The sequence below is a fragment of the Eubalaena glacialis genome, chromosome 19 (genome assembly GCF_028564815.1).
Source record: "Eubalaena glacialis isolate mEubGla1 chromosome 19, mEubGla1.1.hap2.+ XY, whole genome shotgun sequence".
Lineage (NCBI taxonomy): Eukaryota > Metazoa > Chordata > Mammalia > Artiodactyla > Balaenidae > Eubalaena > Eubalaena glacialis.
In genome coordinates this window covers 14,908,774-14,930,455 of record NC_083734.1, presented here as the reverse complement: position 1 = coordinate 14,930,455, position 21,682 = coordinate 14,908,774, and the positions used below count along the sequence as shown (strand labels likewise).

The window sequence follows — 21,682 nt, the reverse complement described above, 5'->3', positions numbered from 1 at the left end:
ATTATAAAATCCCAGCTGAAGACCAGAACCCTCAGATGGGGGGCTGTGAGAAAACCCTTCTCCAGCCAAGAGCAGTAACTGCCACCACTGCGACGGCCTGGAGGAGCCTCTGGCAGTTACCTATCACATTGCTGGAACTCTTCAAACAAAGACATGTCCCTGGTCCCTATATTTTCCCCACCCCACCCCCTATAGTCTAGCACACAGAGCCAGTTCAAGGGCACGATCGAAGCCTACTCTAGTATGAAGTAATTTAGGTTATAAACTGTGTGCGTCATTGCCATTAGTCGTAATGCAATCTCACACTACTTGGCTCTGGTTTAGAGCCTGAAGGATCCCTTCCACAGAGGCCCTTGTTCTCACTCCCTCCTGATCAATCGGCAGGCATTCCCGTAGATCTGATATCTGGAGCTGACATTTCTTTCCTTTTAACTTCCCTTCTCATCTCACTAATGCAAAGCCTTAGATGTTTCCTTTTGCCTCCACTGGGTCTCTGAAGCAACCACAGTCTCTGCTGTTTAGACGTCAGGATCACCCCGCTGATTGAAACGACTGTTTGAACCATAAGTGACTTCCCTCATCCACTCAGCTGATTCTCCTCCATTCAGCCGTGGAGATGATAGATCTCTTACTAGTGGTTGGAGGGATAAAATCAGAAGTCTTAAAAACGTCCTGGTAAAGTGCTGGTACCATGCTAACATTTAAAAAGTGTTAGCTGTTACCATTATTATTTATTATTTATTCAACGTGCAGTCAGTTGAGCACCTGCTGTGTTCCAGAGGCAGAGTTAAGTGCTTTGGCTTGGTAGATGTGGTCCCTATCTTCATTTGCCTTACGGTCAAGTGGAGGGAAGTAGACGTGTAAGTAAATAAGTGTAACAGAGCAGGTTACGTATGAGGCTAGAGGTCTGTGAACTCTGCAGAGTATGGCGGAGGTGACCGAGGAAAGGCTTCATAGGAAAGCTGTCCTTGAGCAGAGTCCGGGAGGCGTGTGTGCGCTGACCTGCAAGGCCGTGGGGAGGGGCGTTCCAGGCAGAGGGACCAGTGGGAGCAAGTGCACAGAGGCAGCAAATAGCCTCTGCAGAGTCACAGGGTCTGCAAGTGGCCCAGCCCGCTTGAAGCACAGGGTGCCGGGGCTTAGCAAGATGGGGCTGGGGAGAGAGAGTCAAGACAGTGGAGGAAGGCCTGTCTGCAGCCATTGCAAGAATTGTCATCAGGGGAGCGTCTTGATCATATTTGCATCTGAAATAGTGATAAATTTCTTTGACAGCTGATGGATTAGAAATGATAAGGCCAAAGGCTAGGAGACCAGTTAGGAAACAACTGCAAGAGCTCTAGTGAGAAAGAGAAGGGCAGCAGCAGGGGGATGGTCAGGAGGGGTGGGTGTGGGCATTCAGGGAAGAGCCGGGAACTGATTGGATATTGGGGTTGAGGGCAAGGGTACGGTTTCTGACTTGGATGACTGGGCAGAGGAGATCCAGTCCCCTGAGCCTGGTTTTGGGGTGGGGCTGAGTCTTGGATATGCTGGGGTCGAGGTACTGGTGCCATGCCAGTGGGATGTCCAGTAGGCCACTGGATATCAGAGTGGGCGCAAGCATTCCGGAAAAGATGTGGAGAGAGCAAAGAGCATGGCGAGCACAAGCCTGAGAGCAGCGTTTGAAGAGTGAGGAGAGGGAGAGGCTGGCCAGGCTTTACCTCGACCTCCAGGTCCTTTATTGCCATGGTCCTCCCTTCGTCGTGGGCCCTGTGTTCTCCTGGTCCGTTCACTCTGAATCTGGCCTGATTATGAGCATTTCTGGTTCCCACATCTTCTGTTCTGCACCAGTACAACTCAGCCTTCCCTACACAGGCCTCTGCAGTTTTTTTTCTAAAAAGCCCTCCTGACCTATTAAAATCATATTCTCCCTTTCCCCACACCAGCATCATCCATCTACCTGGCCCAGGTTGCCCTTCAGTCCCCAGTAAATTTTTTGGAGATCATGTATTTTGTTCCCTGATCTGACAGTTACTCCCTTAGCATTTATTTCCTGTTTTTTTGCATTTAAGATCGCATAACTACCTCATGTATATTCGACTATCATTATCTATTAGGATGTTTTCAGCTACTAGTCATAGAAGCCCTGACTCAGACTGACTTAAACAGAGGTGAATTTTTTTATTTCATATAACCGAAGTCCAGAGATAGGACAGATCCAAAGCTGATTGCCTCAGTGGTTCAGCAATGTCATTAAGGACCCAGGTTCTTTACTTACCCTGCCCTCCTTGGGCCTGGCTTCATCCTTAGAATGGTGGTAAAATGGCAGCTCTAGATGTTAAATCCAAATACACGAATACCCTAAAGAAGAAGAGAGACTTGCCGCAGCCGTGCAATGAAGTCCTTCCCTCTGGCTGGCTTGGATCACAAGCCACAACAGTCACCAAGGGATCCCATGCTCCGCCTGTCTGCAGCTGATTAGAACTCACCCCTGTAGTTTAGGAGGGATCAGCTTTTCCCCAGCATCCCAAGGCCAGATTTACCTAAATAAAACCAGGGCTATAGTTAGCAAGAAAAAGAATGGATGCTTGTAGGCCACAGTAGTGTCTACTTTAATTCTCAGTTTTCTTGTAGAAGGAAGTGGGGCCTTAAAAAAAGAAAAAAAGTTTCTGCAGTTCTTTACCAAAGAGAATATAAGCCTAATTTGTCACTTCTTTTTTATCCACAGCTCCTTCATTCCCAAGTTCATCACCCACCTCTTCAAGTGCAAGCCAATTAGCATGGTGGGAGCAGAACAGGTAAGACGAAACTAGCATAGGACTGTTCCTTATGGCTTTTGTCGTAGATCAAACTGCATAACTTCCTAGTACAGAGCTACTGTGGAGAAGTAAAATCACTGATTTCCCTGTTTGAGGACAGAATGATGACCTGGCAGCTTAAATTATTCATCCATTTATTTAAAACATTTTCATTGAGCACCTCCTAAGGTGTTTGGCCTTAGACAAGTTGCTTAACCTTCCAGGGCTTTAGTTTCTTCGTCTATAAAATGGGGATACTCCCAGCAGCGCCTCACAGGATAGTTGTGAGGATTAAACAAGATAATGCACTGAAGTGCTTGACCCAACGTCAGGCATATGAGAAGCCCTCAACAAATGCCAGCTGTTACTACTGATAGTTTGTTTCCACTGTCAATGCCCATCTCCCCACATAGAAACACCTAGTCGATGCTTGCTGCGGGCTGTCTGGCTGACCAGCTTAGCAGAGTCAGAAGTATTGTCTCAGCAAACTTCCTGGGAGGTTGCGCGGATTCAGACACTGACCGACTGTGTCTGAGTGTAGAATGTCAGTGTTTGGAAATTCTTACCTCTTGCACATCATAAACACAGAACGAATTCTGTCCTCGGGAAACAGCAGAATAATGCCCCAGCACGCCCAGTTTCATTAGCACATGTTTATCGGGAATCCACTCTGTTCGCCTCACTTTTGTGTGTGGTAGGAGAGGACGTGGAGTGATTGTTCTCTGTGTGTCTGAGAGAAGCTTTAGATTCTCAGTTACTAGGTTTCTGTCTCTAGACTTGATGAAGCCACTGGAACACAAAGTTGCCTCATTGGGAGCATGTTTCCATGAGTTTGCAGCTCTACCCAGGCCTTACAAGCTCATTTAGTGTCCAGTAGCGTGATATTTTCATATTGTCACATGAACCCAATGTCATATCTATTTTCCTCAGATTTTCTCTTCTTTAAAAGAATGTTAAAATAATCAGCTCAGACTTCAAAGCCCGGACCTTCAGAAATATATCAATTTGGCCAGTATTTACTTCTGCTTTGAGATGTGGATGAGAAAACCATCTGTGAAACTGGTGTTTTACTTTCTCAGACCCCAGACGAATACGAGTGGGTGACAGGAGAGCATAGATCTCAACAGGCCCAGCCCGGGGGAGGCCGTGGGTGAGAACTAAAGGCAACGTGGCCCTTGGAGGATTCCCACATGAAGTTCAGGTTTAGCTTGGGTCTGTACTTGCCCTGAGTATCTGGCCTTAGAAACCCAAGCAGTCATGGAGCTGGAGGCATGATCACTCAGGCAGCAAAACCATAGGAACCAAGAAGTTAACAAAGAGAAGTTCACAGATTAAAACAGATTCTGCCGCAAGTCTTGCAGCGGCTGTAATCCAAACTTTAATGAAAGCTGTGAGAGTCAAAGCAAAGATTGAGGCCTAATCTCAGATGCCTCTGCTTTGCCACAGAAGAACTAGATCCTAAATTTAGACTACACTTTAATACTTGTGCCAAAAATAGGAAAGGAGACATTTTCCTGCTCTTGATTCTCTTCCTGATTACTGTATAAAGTAAATTATTTCTCTTTGGGCCCCAGAGTCCGCTTGAGCAATTGCAAGGGCACGTGGAGCTGAACCATACCAGTATTTGTAATGCTTCTTGCTAGTTTGTGATTTTCAGAGAGTCTTGTGGGATTTTCAGGGTCATTAATTAGTCTTTTGGCCACAGTATCTATGACCGAGCACACAGTAGAAAAGGAATCCAGCAGCGGTTAAGAATCCGCCTGCCAATGCAGGGGACACGGGTTCGGGCCCTGGTCTGGGAAGACCCCACATGCTGCGGAGCAGCTAAGCCCGTGAGCCACAACTGCTGAGCCTGCGCTGTAGAGCCCACGAACCACAACTGCTGAGCCCACACGCCACAACTACTGAGGCCCGCGCACCTAGAGCCCATGCTCCGTAACAAAAGAAGCCACCGCAATGAGAAGCCCATGCACTGCGACGAAGAGTGGCCCCCACTCACCGCAACTAGAGAAAGCCCGTGCGCAGCAACGAAGATCCAACGCAGCTAAAAATAAATAAATAAATTTATTTAAAAAAAAAAAAAAAGGAATCCATTTGCACAAACTACTCACCAGAGAGGAAGCAGCACATTGTGGTGTCGGGAGAAGGACCCTAAAACTTGAGGTCCAGTCCTTGCTCTGCTGTTAATGGTCCCTGTGATCATGAGCAGTTGCTTCGTTGCTCTGGACTCAGTTTCCTCATGTTTAAATAAGAGCCCTGAATCAGACTCTCCACACGCCTCCTTCTAGATCTATTGTATTATGGATCTAAAATATTTTGAGGGGACTTCCCTGGTGGCGCAGTGTTTAAGACTCTGCACTCCCAATGCAGGGGGCCTGGGTTCGATCCCTGGTCAGGGAACTAGACCGCACATGCATGCCACAACTAAGAGTTCGCATGCCTCAACTAAGGAGCCCACCTGCTGCAACTAAGACCCAGCGCAACCAAATAAATAAGTAAATATTAAAAAAAAAGTTCTTACAAAGATAAAAATAAAATAATAAAATAAAATATTTTGAGCCATATAGTTCATGTCTATGAAGTATAGACATGAACTATATGGCTCAAAATATTTTAGATCCATAAATATTTTCCTTTGTATTATCTTTATATACCATATTGACTTTTTTTATTGTGGTAAAACATACATAACATAAAATTTAACATTTTAACCATTTTAAGTGTACAGTTCCTAGTATTAAGTATGTTCACATTGTTGTGCAACCATCCACCATCCATTTCCAGACCTTTTTCATCATCCCAAACTGAAACTCCCTTCCCATTAAACACTAACTCCCCACCCCTCCTGCCCCAGCTGCTGGCAGCCACCATTCTCCTTTCTATCGCTATGAATATGACTGCTCGAGGGACCTCCTATAAGTGGAATCATACAATATCTGTCCATTTGTGTCTGGCTTATTTCGCTTAGCATGCTTTCAGGGTTTATTCATGTTGTAGTATGTTTCAGAATTTCCTTCCTTTTTAAGGCTGAACAGTATTCCATCATACATATTACCACATTTTGACCATATTGACTTTTTTTAAAATAAATTTATTTATTTATTTTTTAAATAGCGTGATTTTTTTTTAACATCTACATTTCTTTCTTTCTATCTATCTATCTATCTATCTATTTATTTATTTATTTATTTATTTATTTATTTTTGGCTGCATTGGGTCTTCGTTGCTGCGCGTGGGCTTTCTCTAGTTGCGGCGAGCAGGGGCTACTCTTCGTTGCGGTGCGTGGGCTTCTCATTGCGGTGGCTTCTCATCGCGGTGGCTTCTCTTTGTTGCAGAGCATGGGCTCTAGGCACGCGGGCTTCAGTAGCTGTGGCAAGTTGTGGCACGCGGGCTCAGTAGTTGTGGCTCACGAGCTTAGTTGCTCTGCGGCATGTGGGATCTTCCCGTACCAGGGCTTGAACCCATGTCCCCTGCATTGGCAGGCGGATTCTTAACCACTGCGCCACCAGGGAAGTCCCTAAAGACCTTTTTGAATCTCTTAACTACCCAACTGCTCACTTTTCTCTGTCTCATTAAGCTCTGGCCCATCTTGATTTTTATGAGGCCATCCTTCCCACTGAGAGCTTGAAGCCTCTTCTATCACCCAGTCAAAAGGGTCCTTCCTTTGTGCCACACAGAGCAAAGAGACAGGCACAGCCATCTCCACAGGGGTTTACAAGCATTGGCAGGGTCACCAAGGTCCTGGAGATGGGTAGACCGAGCCAGCTCATGAAAGAAATGAATCAGTTAATGAAAAACAAAATTGCCATAAGCATCACACTTAATGGTCAAATATAGAAAGATTTTCTCTTGACATTAGGAACAAGGCAAGGATGTCTGGGGTCACCATTTCTATCCCACATTGCCCTTGAAGTCCTAGCCAGAACAATAAGACAAAAAATAAAAGAAAGTTTTAAAGAAGTAAAAGGTACACAGATTAGAATGGAAGAAACAAAATTGTCATTTTTCACATTTCACAGAGAATGTGATTGTGAATGACAATATCCAAAAGAATCTACAGACAAACTATTAGAATATAAATTTAGTAGGGCTGTGGGATATAAGGTCAGTATTTAAATTATTTATAATATTTGCATATAACAGCAACAAACAATTTAAAATGAAAAAATTTTAATGAAACCATATACAGTAGCGTTAGGAGACATTAAATAGCTAGGAATAAGTCTATTAAAAAACGTGCTAGTCTTGGGGCTTCCCTGGTGGCGCAGTGGTTGAGAGTCTGCCTGCTAATGCAGGGCACACGGGTTCGAGCCCTGGTCTGGGAGGATCCCACATGCCGCGGAGCAACTGGGCCCGTGAGCCACAATTACTGAGCCTGCGCGTCTGGAGCCTGTGCTCCGCAACAAGAGAGGCCGCGATGGTGGGAGGCCCGCGCACCGCGATGAAGAGTGGCCCCCGCTTGCCGCAACTAGAGAAAGCCCTCGCACAGAAACGAAGACCCAACATAGCAATCAATCAATAAATAAATAAATCTTAAAGTGTACAGTGGTTTAAAAAAAAAAAAAAAAAAAGTGCTAGTCTTCTACACAGAAAATGATACAATATTAAGAGACATTAAAGAAGACCTTTAAAATGTCAGGAAAGCTCATATTCATATATTAAAGGACTCAATATTTTTAAAATGTCAATTCTTCCAAAATTAATCTCTAGATACAATAAAATCCCAGTAGGGGTGGGATGGATGTGGTTGTGAATGGAAATTGATAAGTTGATTCTAAAAGTTGGATGGAAGTGCAGAGACCAAGAATAGCTAAAATAACTCTAAAGAAAGAACACAGAGTTGGAGGATTTAAACCTCAGGATACCAAGACTTATTTTAATGCTGAAGTAATTAAGCACACAGGGACAAATGGGCCAAGAGAGCAGAATCAGGTTCAGAAATAGACCCACACATACATAGACACTTGATTTATGACAAAAACGGCACTGATTCTGTTGGGAAGGGATGGTCTTCTCAGTAAACAGTGCTGGGTAATTGAATATCCACGTGGGAAAAAAATTAATCTTGACTTTAACCACACACCATATAGGAAAGTCAGTTCCAGCAAGGATGTGGAGAAATTAGAACCCTCATACACTGGAAATGGAAAATGCTGCAGCCATTTTGGGAAACAGTTTGGCAGTTTCTCAAAATGTTAAACATAGAGTTCCCATGTAACCCAGCAATTCCACTCCTAGATAGAAACCCAAAAGAATTGGAAAAGTATGTTCACGCAAACACTTGTGCAGCGTTATTCAAAGCAGCGTTATTCATAATAGCCAAAAAGTAGAAACAACTCAAATGCCCATCAGTTGATGAATGGATAAAGAAAATGGTCTAATCTTACAAGGGAATATTATCCAGCTCTAAATAGAAGTGAAATACTTACACATGCTACAACATAGATGAACCTTGAGAACATTATGCTAAGTGAAAGAAGCCACAGACAAAAGATCACATAACGTATGATTCCATTTATATGGAATGTCCAGAACAGGCAAATCCACAAGACAGAAAGTAGACTAATGGTTGGCAAGGGGTGGAGGAGAGGAGGAAAAGAGATGTGATCGCTAATGGGTATGGAATTTATTTGTGGCGTGTTGAGATGTCTGGCACTGAATGGTACACTTTTAAAAGGTGAATTTTATGGTATATTGTATCTCAGTTTTTAAAAAATCAATTCCAGGTGGATTATAGCTCTGAAAGTGAAAGATAAGACAACAAAACTTCTGGAAGCTAATAAGAGAATATTTTTATGACCGTGGGTTAGGCAAAGATTCCTTAACAAAACATTAAAAGTACCAATCATAAAAGAAGAGATTATTTGGAGTACTTAAAATTAAGGACTTCTTTTTCTCAAAAGACAAGCCAGAGTAGCAGATGATATTTGCAATATATGTAACAAAGTACTCATATTCTAAGTATATACTTTTTGAAATCTCTCAACATATCACTTATATGTGGAATCTTAAAAGGAAAAAAAAAAAACCAATTTCATAGAAACAGGGAATAGAATGTTAGTTGCCAGGGGCTGGGGGAAGGGGGAAATGGGGAGATGTAGGTCAAAGGGTGCACACTTTCAGTTCTAAGATGAATAAGTTCTAAGGACCTAATGTACAGCATGGTGACTGTAATTAATAATATGGTATGATATACTTGAAATTTACTGAGAGTAGATCTTAAGCATTCTTACCACATACACAAAAGGAGAGTTAATTATCTTGATCTTGGTTATCATTGCACAATATATATGTATATCAAATAATCACCTTGTACACTTTAAGTATATGCAGTTAAAGTATATTTGTCAATTATTCCTCAATAAAGTTGAAAAAATTACTTAAAAAAAAACCTCAACAAATCAATTAGAAAAAGATGATCAACCAGTAGAAAAATGACAAAAGATTTGAATAGGCACTTCAGAAAGAGGCTCACCAAAAAAGCCAAAAATCATATTAATCATCCAGGGAAATGTAAATTAAAGTCACAATGATATTAGAATGGCTAAAATTAAAAAGGCCAACGATACCAAGTGTTGGTGAGGATGTGAAGCAACTGGAACTTTCATGCATTACTGGTAGGAATGGAAATCGGCACAACCAAATTGGACAACTATCTGGCAGTCTGTACTAAAGCTAAACGTATGCTTACTCCTTGAACCGGCAATTCTGCGTAGATGCCACCCCAGAGAAATAAGGGCGTATGGCCACCAAAGGCATATACAAGAATGTTCATAGCACATTAATGAGCAGTAGACAAATCCTGAGTGACAGAGGGCAGAAGAGTGGTCATCTTCGTTAGGAAGGAAGGGAGAGCGTTGACTGGAAGAGAACCTGAGGGAGCCTTCTGGGATGCAAGAAATGTCCCATATCTTTTTTTTTTTTTAATTTTTTAAAAATTGAAGTATAGTTGATTTATAATATTGTATTAATTTCTGGTGTACAGCAGAGTGATTCAATTATATATGTGTATATTCTTTTTCATACTCTTTTCCATTATAGGTTATTACAAGATACTGAATATAGTTCCCTGTGCTATATAGTAGAACTTTATTGTTCATCTATTTTATATATAGTAGTGTGTTATCTGCTAATCCCAAACTCCTAATTTATCCCCCTGCCCTTTCCCCTTTGGTAACCATAAGTTTGTTTTCTGTGTCTGTGAGTCTGTTTCTGTTTTGTAAATAAGTTCATTTCTATCATTTCATTTAGATTCCAAATATAAGTGATATCATATGATATTTGTCTTTCTCTGTCTGACTTACTTCACTTAGTATGATAATCTCTAGGTCCATCCATGTTGCTGCAAATGGCATTATTTCATTCTTTTTATGGCTGAGTAGTATTCCATTTTGCGTGTGTGTGTGTGTGTGTGTGTGTGTGTGTGTGTGTGTGTGTGTGTGTGTGTTGGGTTGGCCAAAAAGTTCGTTCGGGTTTTTCCATAACATCTTATATGCCATATATATATATGCCACATCTCTTTATCCATTCTTCTGTCGATGGAGAAATGTCCCATATCTTTAATGAGGCAATAGGTGTATACATATGTAATAGTTTATCAAGCTATGTACTTGGTCTTTGTGTACTTTACTGTATGAAAGTTACACCTAAATTTTAAAAAAAAGAGGAAAGAAACTGGGCGTGTCCTCACCTTGGTCCATCCATTCTTCATATCTTGAACTGTCTCTTCTGTGTCACCTCGTTGAAACTTAGCGTTGTATATATGGTCCTTTACCTTCTAGCAGTGGGCCTTTTATCTTGTCTACTCAAGGTTTCCATCACTGTGATAGTCATGATGACCCCCAAGAGTTGTAGGGGCTCTTTAAGAAGTAAACCCCTCAGAGCTTTCCATTGCTGGGTGATGACCCTTCCCAGGCGTAGCATGCTGGCCAGATCTGCACCCCAGTAGCCCATAAAGAACATGAGCCACACCACCCCAAAATTTATCTCTGAGGCTCAAACAAATTTGGTGGATGGCCACCTCTTGCCCAATGCCTCATGCCTAAGGGGATGAACTTTTAGCTATTTTCAAAGATGAAAGCCAGCAAATTTTCATGATAAATGGGGCCTTTCACCTTCATTGCCCACAGACAGCTGCTAAGCCTATCAGACTAGCTCCCACCTTTTCTGACTGCATTACTTCCGGTAAAACCTGAAACGAAGGTTTCCATCTGTACAGCTGTCTGGTGAGGACAAAATTTTATTGTGACTGGCCGGGAATTGAAAAAGCCCTATCTCTCAAAATATGGGAGACACTAGAGAGTTATGTCTGGCTCATTCAAAACTCTTCCTGTCACTTAAGACTGTACAATTATTTATGCATATAATATATCTCTGGGAAGTAGAAAGTACAGAAAAAACAGGAAGTATCCCCATACATTTTTAAATAATCACTGATTTTTTTTTTCCTGCTAGCAAATAATGCCAAGACATGCCTTTGATTTTGACAAGGCTCTGAAATTTTGCTGTATGGAAGATAAAGTTGAACCCTCACTAGGCCTCAAATAACATAGTGTGGAAAAAAAAGAAGAAGAAGAAAAAGACATAGTTCCAGTTAACAAAAGTATAGAAAATAATGTCAAGAATATCAGCTTCCCACTCAGCTTAGTCAGATCTTAACATGCTCCCACATTTGCTTTAGATCTTTTTTATATAAAGTAAATCATTACAGTTATGGCTGAAGTCCCCCGTGGACCCTACCCTTCCGCTCGCCTCCCTACATGTCCAGAGGTAATCACTATTCTGATTTTGATTTTTATCATTCCCGTATGTGTTTTGATATGTTACATGTGTATCTATTCACAAAAGATATATAATTTTGTTTTACACATTTTTAAACTTTATACAAATGGTACTATACATATCATTTCCCCACTTGCTTTTTTTGCCCAACATAATGTTTTCTGAGATTTATCTATGTTGATATAGGTTGTTTGAGTTCACTCATTTTAACTTCAATATCATATTCCATTGCATGAATATGCCACCATTTGTTTATCCATTCTACCGTTGATGGGCGTTTAGGTTGTTTTCAGTCTTCTGCTTTTACAAACAGTGGATGCAGGGAATCGTTTTTTTTTGTTTTTTTGTTTTTTTACATGGGCAAGAATTTTTCTAAAGGATATGAGTGCTGTGTTACGGCTTATGCACATCTTCCAGTAAGGAAATAGTACTGAGTTTCCCCCAAAGTGCCTCAACCAATTTATACTCTCATCCTAAGTGTGAGTTTCATTGCACCATATGCATGCCAACACTTGGTATTTTTTACCTTTTTACTTTTGCCTTTCTGATGAGTACGAAATGGTACACAATTGTGGTTTTGATTTACTGGATTACTAATAAGGTTAAGTGTCATTTCACACACCTTGTGAGCGCTTGAGTTGTGGTTTTTTGGTTTGTTTTTGTTTTTGTTTTGTTTTTGTGTGTGTGAGTTGCCTTTTCAGATCTTTGCCATACCGCTGTTATTCTTGCTACTGGGGTTGCTGGTCTTTTTCTTACTGATTTTCAGGAATCATTATGTGTTCTGAGTATTATCCCTTTGGCAGTATTGCAGACATCCTCTCCCGCTTTGTGTCTTTTTACTTTGTTTATGTGTCTTTTGTTATAGACTTATGTTATTTTAAGGTAGATTTTTCCATCTTTCCTCTGTCTCACATTCTTCTCTTCCCTACAGAAATAATCTGTTTTCTTCTTAATGTTTTTCTTTTTATATCTGGGTTTTTAATCTGCATGGAATTGAGCATCCTTGTTTTTTAGAGGCACGTGCTGGGTTCCCTCTGAGGATGAGCAGTGCTCACTTCCAGTGGGGCTCTGGGAACCACTCTGATACCAGCCGCTTTGTGGGGGTGCCTCTGACAGTCTATACTTATCTGCCTTCTGAATGCTTGGGTGCCTTTCTCTGTGAGCCCGTGGCCTTCTCAAAAAACAGACACTAGGAGAGTAAGAATGTTCATCTCTGGAAACCTAGAAAAGTCCAAAATATCCTAGCACTTTCCTGGTCTGCCATTGAATGACCTACAGAGTTTAGGCCTTCGAATAGCAACATTAGTGCATGAAATTACTCTTTCCTTAGTGTAGCTTCCCACTGTTTTTTAAAATTAAGGCTTTATATTTTTTAGAGCAGTTTAAGGTTCACAGCAAAGTCAAGGGGCAGGTACAGAGAGTTCCCGTATACTCCCTGCCCCACAGAAGCATAGCCTCCCGCATCATCAACATCTCCTATCAGGGTGGTACATTTGTTACAATCAACGAACTTGTGTTGACACATCATTATCATTCAAAGTCTATAGTTTACATTACAGTGTTACAGTTTACACTCTTGGTGTTATACAGTCTGTGGCTGTGGACATATGTATAATGACATGTATCCACCATCATGGTGTTATACAGAGTAGCTTCACTGCCCTAAAAATCCTCTGTGCTCCACCAGTTCATCCTACCCACCACCCCCAACCCCTGGCAACCACTGATCTTTTTCTTCCTCCGTAGTTTTGCCTTTTCCAGAATGTCATAGAGTTGGAATCATACAATATGTAGCCTTTTCAGATTGGCCGTTTCACTTAGTCATGTGCATTTAAGTTTCCTTCATATCTTTTTTTTTTTTGTGGCTGCGTTGGGTCTTTGTTGCCGCGCGCCAGCTTTCTCTAGTTGCGGCGAGCGGGGGCTACTCTTCATTGCAGTGCGTGGGCTTCTCATTGCGGTGGCTTCTCTTGTTGCGGAGCACGGGCTCTAGGCGCGTGGGCTTCAGTAGTTGTGGCGCAGGCTCAGTGGTTGTGGCTGGTGGGCTCTGGAGCACAGGCTCAGTAGTTGTGGCGCACGGGCTTAGTTGCTCCACGGCATGTGGGATCTTCCCGGACCAGGGCTCGAACCCGTGTCCCCTGCACTGGCAGGCAGATTCCCAACCATTGCACCACCAGGGAAGGCCCTAAGGTTCCTTCATATCTTGATAGCTCATTTCTTTTTAGCACTGAGTAATAATCCATTGTCTGGGTGTGCCACAGTTTCTCCATTCAGCTACTGAAGGTTATCTTGTTTGCTTCCAAGTTTTGGCAATTATGAATAAAGCTGTTAAAAACATCCATGTGCAGTTTTTGTGTGAACATAAGTTTTCAACTCTAGACAAATAACGAGTAGCATGATTGCTAGATTGTATGGTTAGAGTATGTTTAGTTTTAATATAAGAAGCCACCAAACTGTCTTCCAAAGTAGCTGTAACATTTTGCATTTCCACCAGCAACTAATGAGAGTTCTGTTGCTCTACATCCTCAGCAGCATTTGATGTTGTCAGTGTTCCAGATTTTAGCCATTCTGATAGGTGTATAGTGGTATCTCGTGGCTGTTTTAATTTGCATTTCCCTGATGACAAATGATATGGAGCATCTTTTCAAATGCTTACTTGTCATCTATATATCTTCTTTGGTGAGGTATCTGTTAAGCTCTTGGGCCCATTTTTCAGTTGGGTTGTTTGTTTTCTTATTGTTGAGTTTTTCTTAAAAAGCTTTGTATATTTTAGATAACAGTCCTTTATAAGATGTATCTTTTGCAAATATTTTCTCCCAGTCTGTGGCTTGTCTTCTCATTCCCTTGACATTGTCTTTTGGATAGCAAAAGTTTTTCATTTTATTTTATTATTATTTTTTTTAATAAATTTTGTTTATTTATTTATTTATTTATTTATTTTTGGCTGTGTTGGGTCTTCGTTGCTGTGTGCAGGCTCTCTCTAGTTGCAGCGAGCAGGGGCTACTCTTTGTTGCGGTGCGCAGGCTTCTCATTGCAGTGGCTTCTCTTGTTGCAGAGCACAGGCTCCAGGCACGTGGGCTCAGTAGTTGTGGCTTGCAGGCTCTAGAGCGCAGGCTCAGTAGTCGTGGCGCACGGCTTAGTTGCTCCGCGGCATGTGGGATCTTCCCGGACCAGGGCTCAAACCCGTGTCCCCTGCATTGGCAGGCGGATTCTTAACCACTGTGCCACCAGGGAAGCCCAAATTTTTCATTTTAATGAAGTCCAGTTTATCGATTATTTCTTTCACAGATCATATCTTTGGTGTTATATCTAAAAAGTCATCACCATACCCAAGGTCATCTAGGTTTTCTCCTATGTTATCTTCAAGGAGTTTTATAGTTTTTTGTTTTACATTTAGGTCTGTTATCCATTTTGATTTAGTTTTTGTGAAGGGTGTAAGGTCTGTGTCTAGATTCCCTTTTATTTTTATTTTTTGAACATAGATGTCCAGCTGTTCCAGCACCATTTGTTGGAAAGACTGTCTTTGTTCCATTGAATTGCCTTTGCTCCTTTGTGAATGATCAGTTGACTATATTTGTGTGGATTTATTTCTGGGCTTTTTCTTCTCAGTTGATCTATTTGTCTATTCTTTCACCAGTACTAAACTGTCTTGATTACTGTAGCTTTATTTTATTTTATTTTATTTTATTTTATTTATTTATTTATTTATTTATTTATTTATTTATTTATTTATTTAACTGCACTTGGTCTTAGTTGTGGCACACAGGATCTTCGTTGCCATGTGCGAGATCTTCATTGCAGCATGCAGGATCTTTAGTTGTGGCATGCGGGATCTTTTAGCTGTGGCATACGGGATCTAGTTCCCTGACCAGGGATCGAACCCAGGCCCCCTGCATTGGGAGTGCGGAGTCTTAACCACTGGACCACCAGGGAAGTCCCTACTGTAGCTATATTATAAGTCTGGAAGTTGGGTAGGATCAGTCCTCCAACTTTGTTCTTCTCCTTTAATATTGCGTTAGCTATTCTGGGTCTTTTGCCTCTCCATATAAACTTCAGAATCAGTCTGTTTCAATACCTCACCATTTTTTGAGAGTAATATTTCCCTCTGTGTTATCCCAAGTAAAACACTGATGGCTTCTCCAAATTTTTATACCATTGTCAAAATTATAATCACCATGACCATTAAGTTAATAGTGTTTCTCATTAATGAGTTTGTCTTATCGTTAGTTGCTAACTCTCCTGTCCATAGCAAAGCACAGGGAGAATGAGAGAATTCAGGGTGTCATAGGGCCTGAAGGGATACCATTCCACCCCTGCTTGATACAATTATGAAAAGCTTTCTGAGAGGAGCAGGCAGTGGCAGATACAGCAAGCCCTGTCCTGAACATAAGATTGACCCTCAGAGTTGCAGTAGTGAGACTGTCACCCTACTGCTACCTTTGGTTGGTGGGCATGTGATTCCATTCTTCGAAACTGTCTGAACAGGCCAGTGTATATATGCCATTTCTGTGCCTGCAGTTGGTGGGCAATCAGGAAAGTTGATAGCCTTCCAAATAATTGGCATCCAAGAGAACCAAAAAAAAAAGAAAGAATGAAAAAGACAGTTTGTTGCCAAGATACTGATGTTTAAATTTGATTTAATCTCCTACATCCTCACTAGCATCCAGAGAAATCCAAAATAGAGCAGTATGGAATTACCATTTTTTGCCTGTTGAATAAGCAAAATTTTTATGGCAGTTTTCAGTGCTGATGTGGGTGCAGTCTGCACTATGTAAATAGGTACATTCCATTCAGAAAGCAGTTCAGGATATGTAAGAAGAACCTTCCAAATGTCCTTATCCTTTGATCTGTCCCAAAGACTGTCTCCTAAGGAAATGCCACTGGTAGACCTAGAATTATATCTACACAGCTGTTCATCACAGTATTCATTATTTATAATAATAAAAATCTAGAAACAAAGTATAGGGGAATGGTTAAAAATATTAAAGTTACACACACACACACCATAGAGTACTGTATAGCCATTAAAAATCATGATTTTTTTTAAAGACTGCCAAGATGGGAAAATAGAATTCAAAAAACTTCATGTATTAAGTGGAAAAACCAGGTTGTAAAACTGTCTATACAGTATAACTCTAGCTTGTTATACACACACACAAACTGGTGGGAATGATACCACATTGAACTGTGGCATCTTATTGTTTTTTCCTGGGTCATAGTAATTATAACTCATGTTTTTCCTTTTATATTTGTTCATTTTCCGAATTTTCTCCAATGAGAACGTATTACATTTAAAATCAGGAAAATGTTATTTATCAGTGTGCATACACTAGGTATCGTGTCCCTGTGAAGCGGCTGCTTCTGTTCTGCTCTCTTCCCTCAGCTGCTGCTGGACACCCACTCGCTGAAGATGGTCCTGCTCGATCTGCCTTCCATCGGCTCTCAGGTGGTGAGGAAAGCCCCAGCCAGTTACACAAAGATCGTGGTGAAAGGCATGACCCGAGCGGAGATGATCCTCAAGGTGGGGCTTGTGTCTTCCTCGGGGGGGGGGGGGGGGGGGGGGTTTCGGTTAAAAGGGCCTGGTTATCTGATTGTTTATTCCAAGGAGTACTGAGTACTAGTCTTTGAAAGCACAGGTTAGGACCTATGCCTATCAGTCCTAAAAGATTGTCCACATTCTTTGGCTGAACCAGACTTTGGCCTCATCAGATATTGTTGAAAGTCAGTGCACTGTTACTGGGGGGTCAGTAATTCTATCTGACAAATGAATTCTTCATCGTAGTGGGATTCTCTTGTAATAAGATTTGACCAAGATCGGAGGTTGGGTGGCGTTGTCACTGTGAATCAGGGTCTAAGTCAGGGATCTCTCTGCTTCTCAGCAGGAGTTTCTGGCCCAGCTATCAGTTACTCCGGTCCACGTAAGCCTCTTTGGCGCTCTAAACTCTGCCACTTTATAGGAACTTTGAACAGATGTTGCATAACTGATTCTAATCAGCAAATGGGTTTTCTAAAGCCCCATTTAATACAATATACATGGGGTGATGATGCTGAGAATGTCTGAAGCCTTGAGCTCCTGCATATGATTTCCATCTGGATGTGTCAAGGGGAAAGGGGGCCTACTGGGGAGGGGAGAGAAGGCTGGAGAAAAAACGGAACTGTCAGGGGATGCTCTTAGAAGGCCAGGGCCTGCAGGCCCTTCAGGTCTGTGTCCAAACAGAATGACTCAAATGATGGAGGAGTGAAAAGTAGCGGCAGGCCCTGACATGGGTGGGACCAGGTGAGGGGCCCACACAGACCTCAGGCTTTGACCTGAGGAAACTGGAAGCAGCCTAATCCATTTCTTCTCTAGCTGGTTTACTCACCAGGGTGGAAAGCAGGGTTTAGAGAGAATTTCTGAGTGAATACTCCTTGCCAGTCTGAGTCATATTCTCAGAAATTCAAAACAAAACCAGTCTGCTGGCCGGCGCGCCGCAGCTACTGGGCCTGCTTGCTCTGGAGCCCGCACGCCACAACTAGAGAGAAGCCCGTGCGTCGCAACGGAAGACCCGACGCAGCCAAATTAATTAATTAATTAATTAATTTTTAAAAATTAAAAAAAAAAAAGTTGAAGCAATGGTTGCCTCTGGAAAAAAAAAAAACAGTCTGCTGGAGGAAGGAAATCAGACGCCACACTGAAAACCAAATGGCAGTGAATGTGAGGGTTGCGATGCCATTGCTTTCCTGCTGTTGGTACATGAATTGGATGTAGTTAAATGAAGTTCCAGATTTTAAGTCTTGAAAAGAGTGAGGCTGTTCTAGGGTTTTTGTTTTTGAGAAAATCCATTTAATTCAGTGCCTTTTGAGGCCATCCTTCGGGAACAGTGATACATCAGGACAGAAGGAGCAGGTACCACGAACCTACGAAATGTCTCAAACAGGGGACCCTGCAACAGAGTGTTTCCCGTGGTCCTGATATTTAAAAAGTCACCTGGGACTCCCCCCAGGCCCTCTGTTTTAGAAACTTCAGAGGAGGGACATAGGAAGCTGTACTTAAGAAGCAATCCAGGTTACATTTATGATTTAGGAAATTTAGGAAACATTGCTCTAACTGAATGTCCAGATGAAACAGGCTGTCAGGACATTTCTGGGTTTGCAGCTGCTGCTGCCACCTAAGGAGATCGTGCAGAGTCCGTTTTGTGATTGGCCTGCAAGTGAGGAAAGATAATCCTCGGCCTCCGATCATGAGTGTTCCCGGCAGGCCTACTCTCGTCTCTCTCCTTCGGTAGGTCGTGATGGCCCCTCACGAGCCGTTGGTGGTGTTTGTGGACAACTACATCAAACTCCTGACGGACTGCAACACAGAAACCTTCCAGAAGATCCTGGACATGAAGGTTAGCTCCGCGTTTTGTTTTGTCCCCGGGCACCTTCTTCTCACGCTCGGTGGTTACCTGGGGGATGGGATATGGGCCCCCCGGGAGCTATCTCAAAGTGCCCGTGCCTGGCCCAGGCTGCAGACCCAACTCTCAGAAGGCTTTTAAGGAGGAGGAGGAACCGGGGCCTGTGAAGGTCCCCGTTCTGATGGCACCCTGGCGCCCAGCAGAGAGCCAGGCTCAGCGGGACTGCACTGGAGAGGAGGCTACCCTCCCGCATCCTGCCGCCTGTCCTCCGCCCTCCCAGCCCCTTCTCCCTCCTCTCCTGTTGCCTCTTCTCTTCCTCTGATTCTCTCCCAGGCTGCCACCCAGGGCTGGTATCTCCCTGAAGAAAGCGTTAATCCTCAGCCCAGTGAATACCAGTTACTGCGCTTGCCCTCGGGCCCTTCGGGGCCAGAGCTGACGTCACCCTCCTCTCTCTCTCCGCCTCAGGGGCTGAAGAGGAGCGAGCAGAGCAGCATGCTGGAGCTCTTCCGCCAGAGGCTCCCCGCCCCGCCCTCAGGGCCCGAAGGCTCCAGCTCGCTGTCCCTCCTGGCTCCAACTCCAGAACAGGAGTCATCTCGCATCCGCAAACTGGAGAAGCTAATTAAAAAGAGACTGTAGGAGCGTCCAAGGGGCACTTTTCCCCCGGCCCAGTGACACCCCCCTCCACCAGCACCCAGATCCCCGGAAGCCCCCCACCTCTCCTGTGCTTCCCCGACTCTAAGATCATCAGTCTTGAAACTTCCTGGGGCATTTGGGTCATTCACATGTTTCTCCCATGTCCTGTCTTAATTCCTGTCCTAATCGGAGAAGACGGGTAACAGCCAGATTATAAAAAGGCAGTCGAGATGGTCCCTGGTTCCTGCAGCAGAGGCAGCTGGGGGTGGAGGTTCCGTGTGCTTCACTTGCTGGTCCCGGGCTGCTCCCGACTGGTCCAGTTGTCGCTGACTCTGTAGCCTCACCCCCGCAGTCACACCCTCTGGCATGTGGTCCTGTTCCTTTCCATGCTTCTATCCCAGCACCGTGGGTGAGAAAGCCTGGAACTCACCCCTTCCTCCACCTGCAGCTGTGGGAGTTTCCCTCTGTGGCCGGACCCTTAAGAGATGTCCTCTGGGCTTGGCTCTAGGGCCCAAGTGATGAAGTGGAAGATTACAGGTGTGACGGAAGAAAGAGGTGTGACCTTTAGCTAAGCCCTAGTAGGAAAAGCTGGCTAAATAAGAAAAGCGCTGGAAGGGCAGGGAAGGGGCTGTGGGTGCACCTGGGCAGCTCAGTCGATAGATTTCACTCTGCCCAGATAGCCATGGTGTGGCTCTGGTAAAGTTATCCAGCCTGAGCTAATTGAGGTTAACATTCTCTTCCCACTCTTGAAAGAAGGGGCGATGGGCCCATCTCCAAACAGCCACTTCAGCCATCTGTCCTCGGCCTGGGAGCTGGAAACCCAGTGGACTCGCACGCCTGGTTCTTGTCACTCTCAGTGTTTACAGATCCACACTTCTCTTTGTGTTTCATTCACGAGGAGTCATTTTCTGGAAGTCTCCATAATGGCATTGAGATGTCAAGCTGCTGTTTTGCCCCCCGGGTGGTGGTCACAGCCAGGGAAGTTGCTTTCTTGATTTATTACACTGTCAGTAATCTCCAAGGAGCCAGCAGAAGTCAGTAGGAGTTACGTTAAGTGTCTTGTTGATGGGCACTGCATGCCCTGTGTGCGTCCGGTACAGACAGAGCATGTTTCTCATCTGGGGGGTCTGCATCAGAATCACCTGGGGCTCTTTTTTTTTTTTTACAAGTACAGATGCATGGAGATTGTGAATCAGTTAAGTCTGGAGTGGGGCCCAGCATCTAGGTTTAAAAGTTCCATAGGTGATTATAATGCTTACTTCTTGTGAAGAACCATTGTAACAGAAATTTGCTTTATTGAAGGGTTCCTATTGCACATTTTCATAAATGTATATTTTTTCTGACTCTAAGCAAGTGTAATTACTGTATAATTGAGCTGGTACCCAAATGGTAAAGATTTTTTTTTTTGCTGATAGCCAGCAGCTTGAGTTTTGAATTTATGTTGGTGGTAGGGACCATGGCAGAAATCATGCTGTCCCCATACTGACTAGGATTCTTCTTGTTTTGATGATCAAGCCCCAAACAGAAGGTTTATTTATTACCGTCACTTGGAAATAATATATATAAAGGAGCACTCATTGATTAAAAACAGTAGCTAACAACTCTGTTATTCAGCTAAGTTATATAGATACTGTACCGGTTCCTTCCCTCCGCTTTCTCTAGCCCCTTAAAAAAAAGAAAACAAAAAAACTTAAAGTCACCTTATGTGGTTAAAATAAATATTCGTAATTTATAATTGATAAAGAGTTCACTGCTGTTTTTACTCTGGACAGACTTCCTGATTGCTAGTTAGAGGTGCCCAGGCTGGAGAAAGTTCTGTTTGGATCATAACAGGGAAACGGGAACCACCATGGACGGGGTGTTTTGACCTCCAAATTCAGTTCTGGAATTGAAGCTAACTGTTGCCACGCCTCCCTCTCTTGAAGAACAAAGACCCGGTACCTGGGGCTTTCCCAGGAAAGGGCGCCGACTTTCTCATGCCTCGGGCGGCTCCTCGGTGCAGGTGGAACAGGGCGGAAAGCAGACGTCCAAGGACCAATGTAAGAGTGACGGGCGGGCAGGGCGAGCGAGCAGGGGATGCAGGGGACGTGACACCAGCCCGTCCTGAATTGCCATTGGACAGGG

General features: G+C 43.3%; 1 protein-coding gene across 1 annotated transcript in view; it reads left to right on the top strand.

Annotated features, from left to right (window-relative positions):
• VPS53 (VPS53 subunit of GARP complex) overlaps positions 1–21,281 on the top strand; it is a 127,145-nt gene extending 105,864 nt beyond the window's left edge. Inside the window, exons 19-22 of the mRNA XM_061175126.1 lie at positions 2,702–2,771; positions 16,933–17,070; positions 18,815–18,919; positions 19,391–21,281. Coding sequence (XP_061031109.1) covers positions 2,702–2,771; positions 16,933–17,070; positions 18,815–18,919; positions 19,391–19,561 — 484 coding nt within the window. The 3' untranslated portion in view covers positions 19,562–21,281. The remainder of the gene's footprint in view (positions 1–2,701; positions 2,772–16,932; positions 17,071–18,814; positions 18,920–19,390) is intronic.
• Positions 21,282–21,682: the final 401 nt, after the last annotated feature.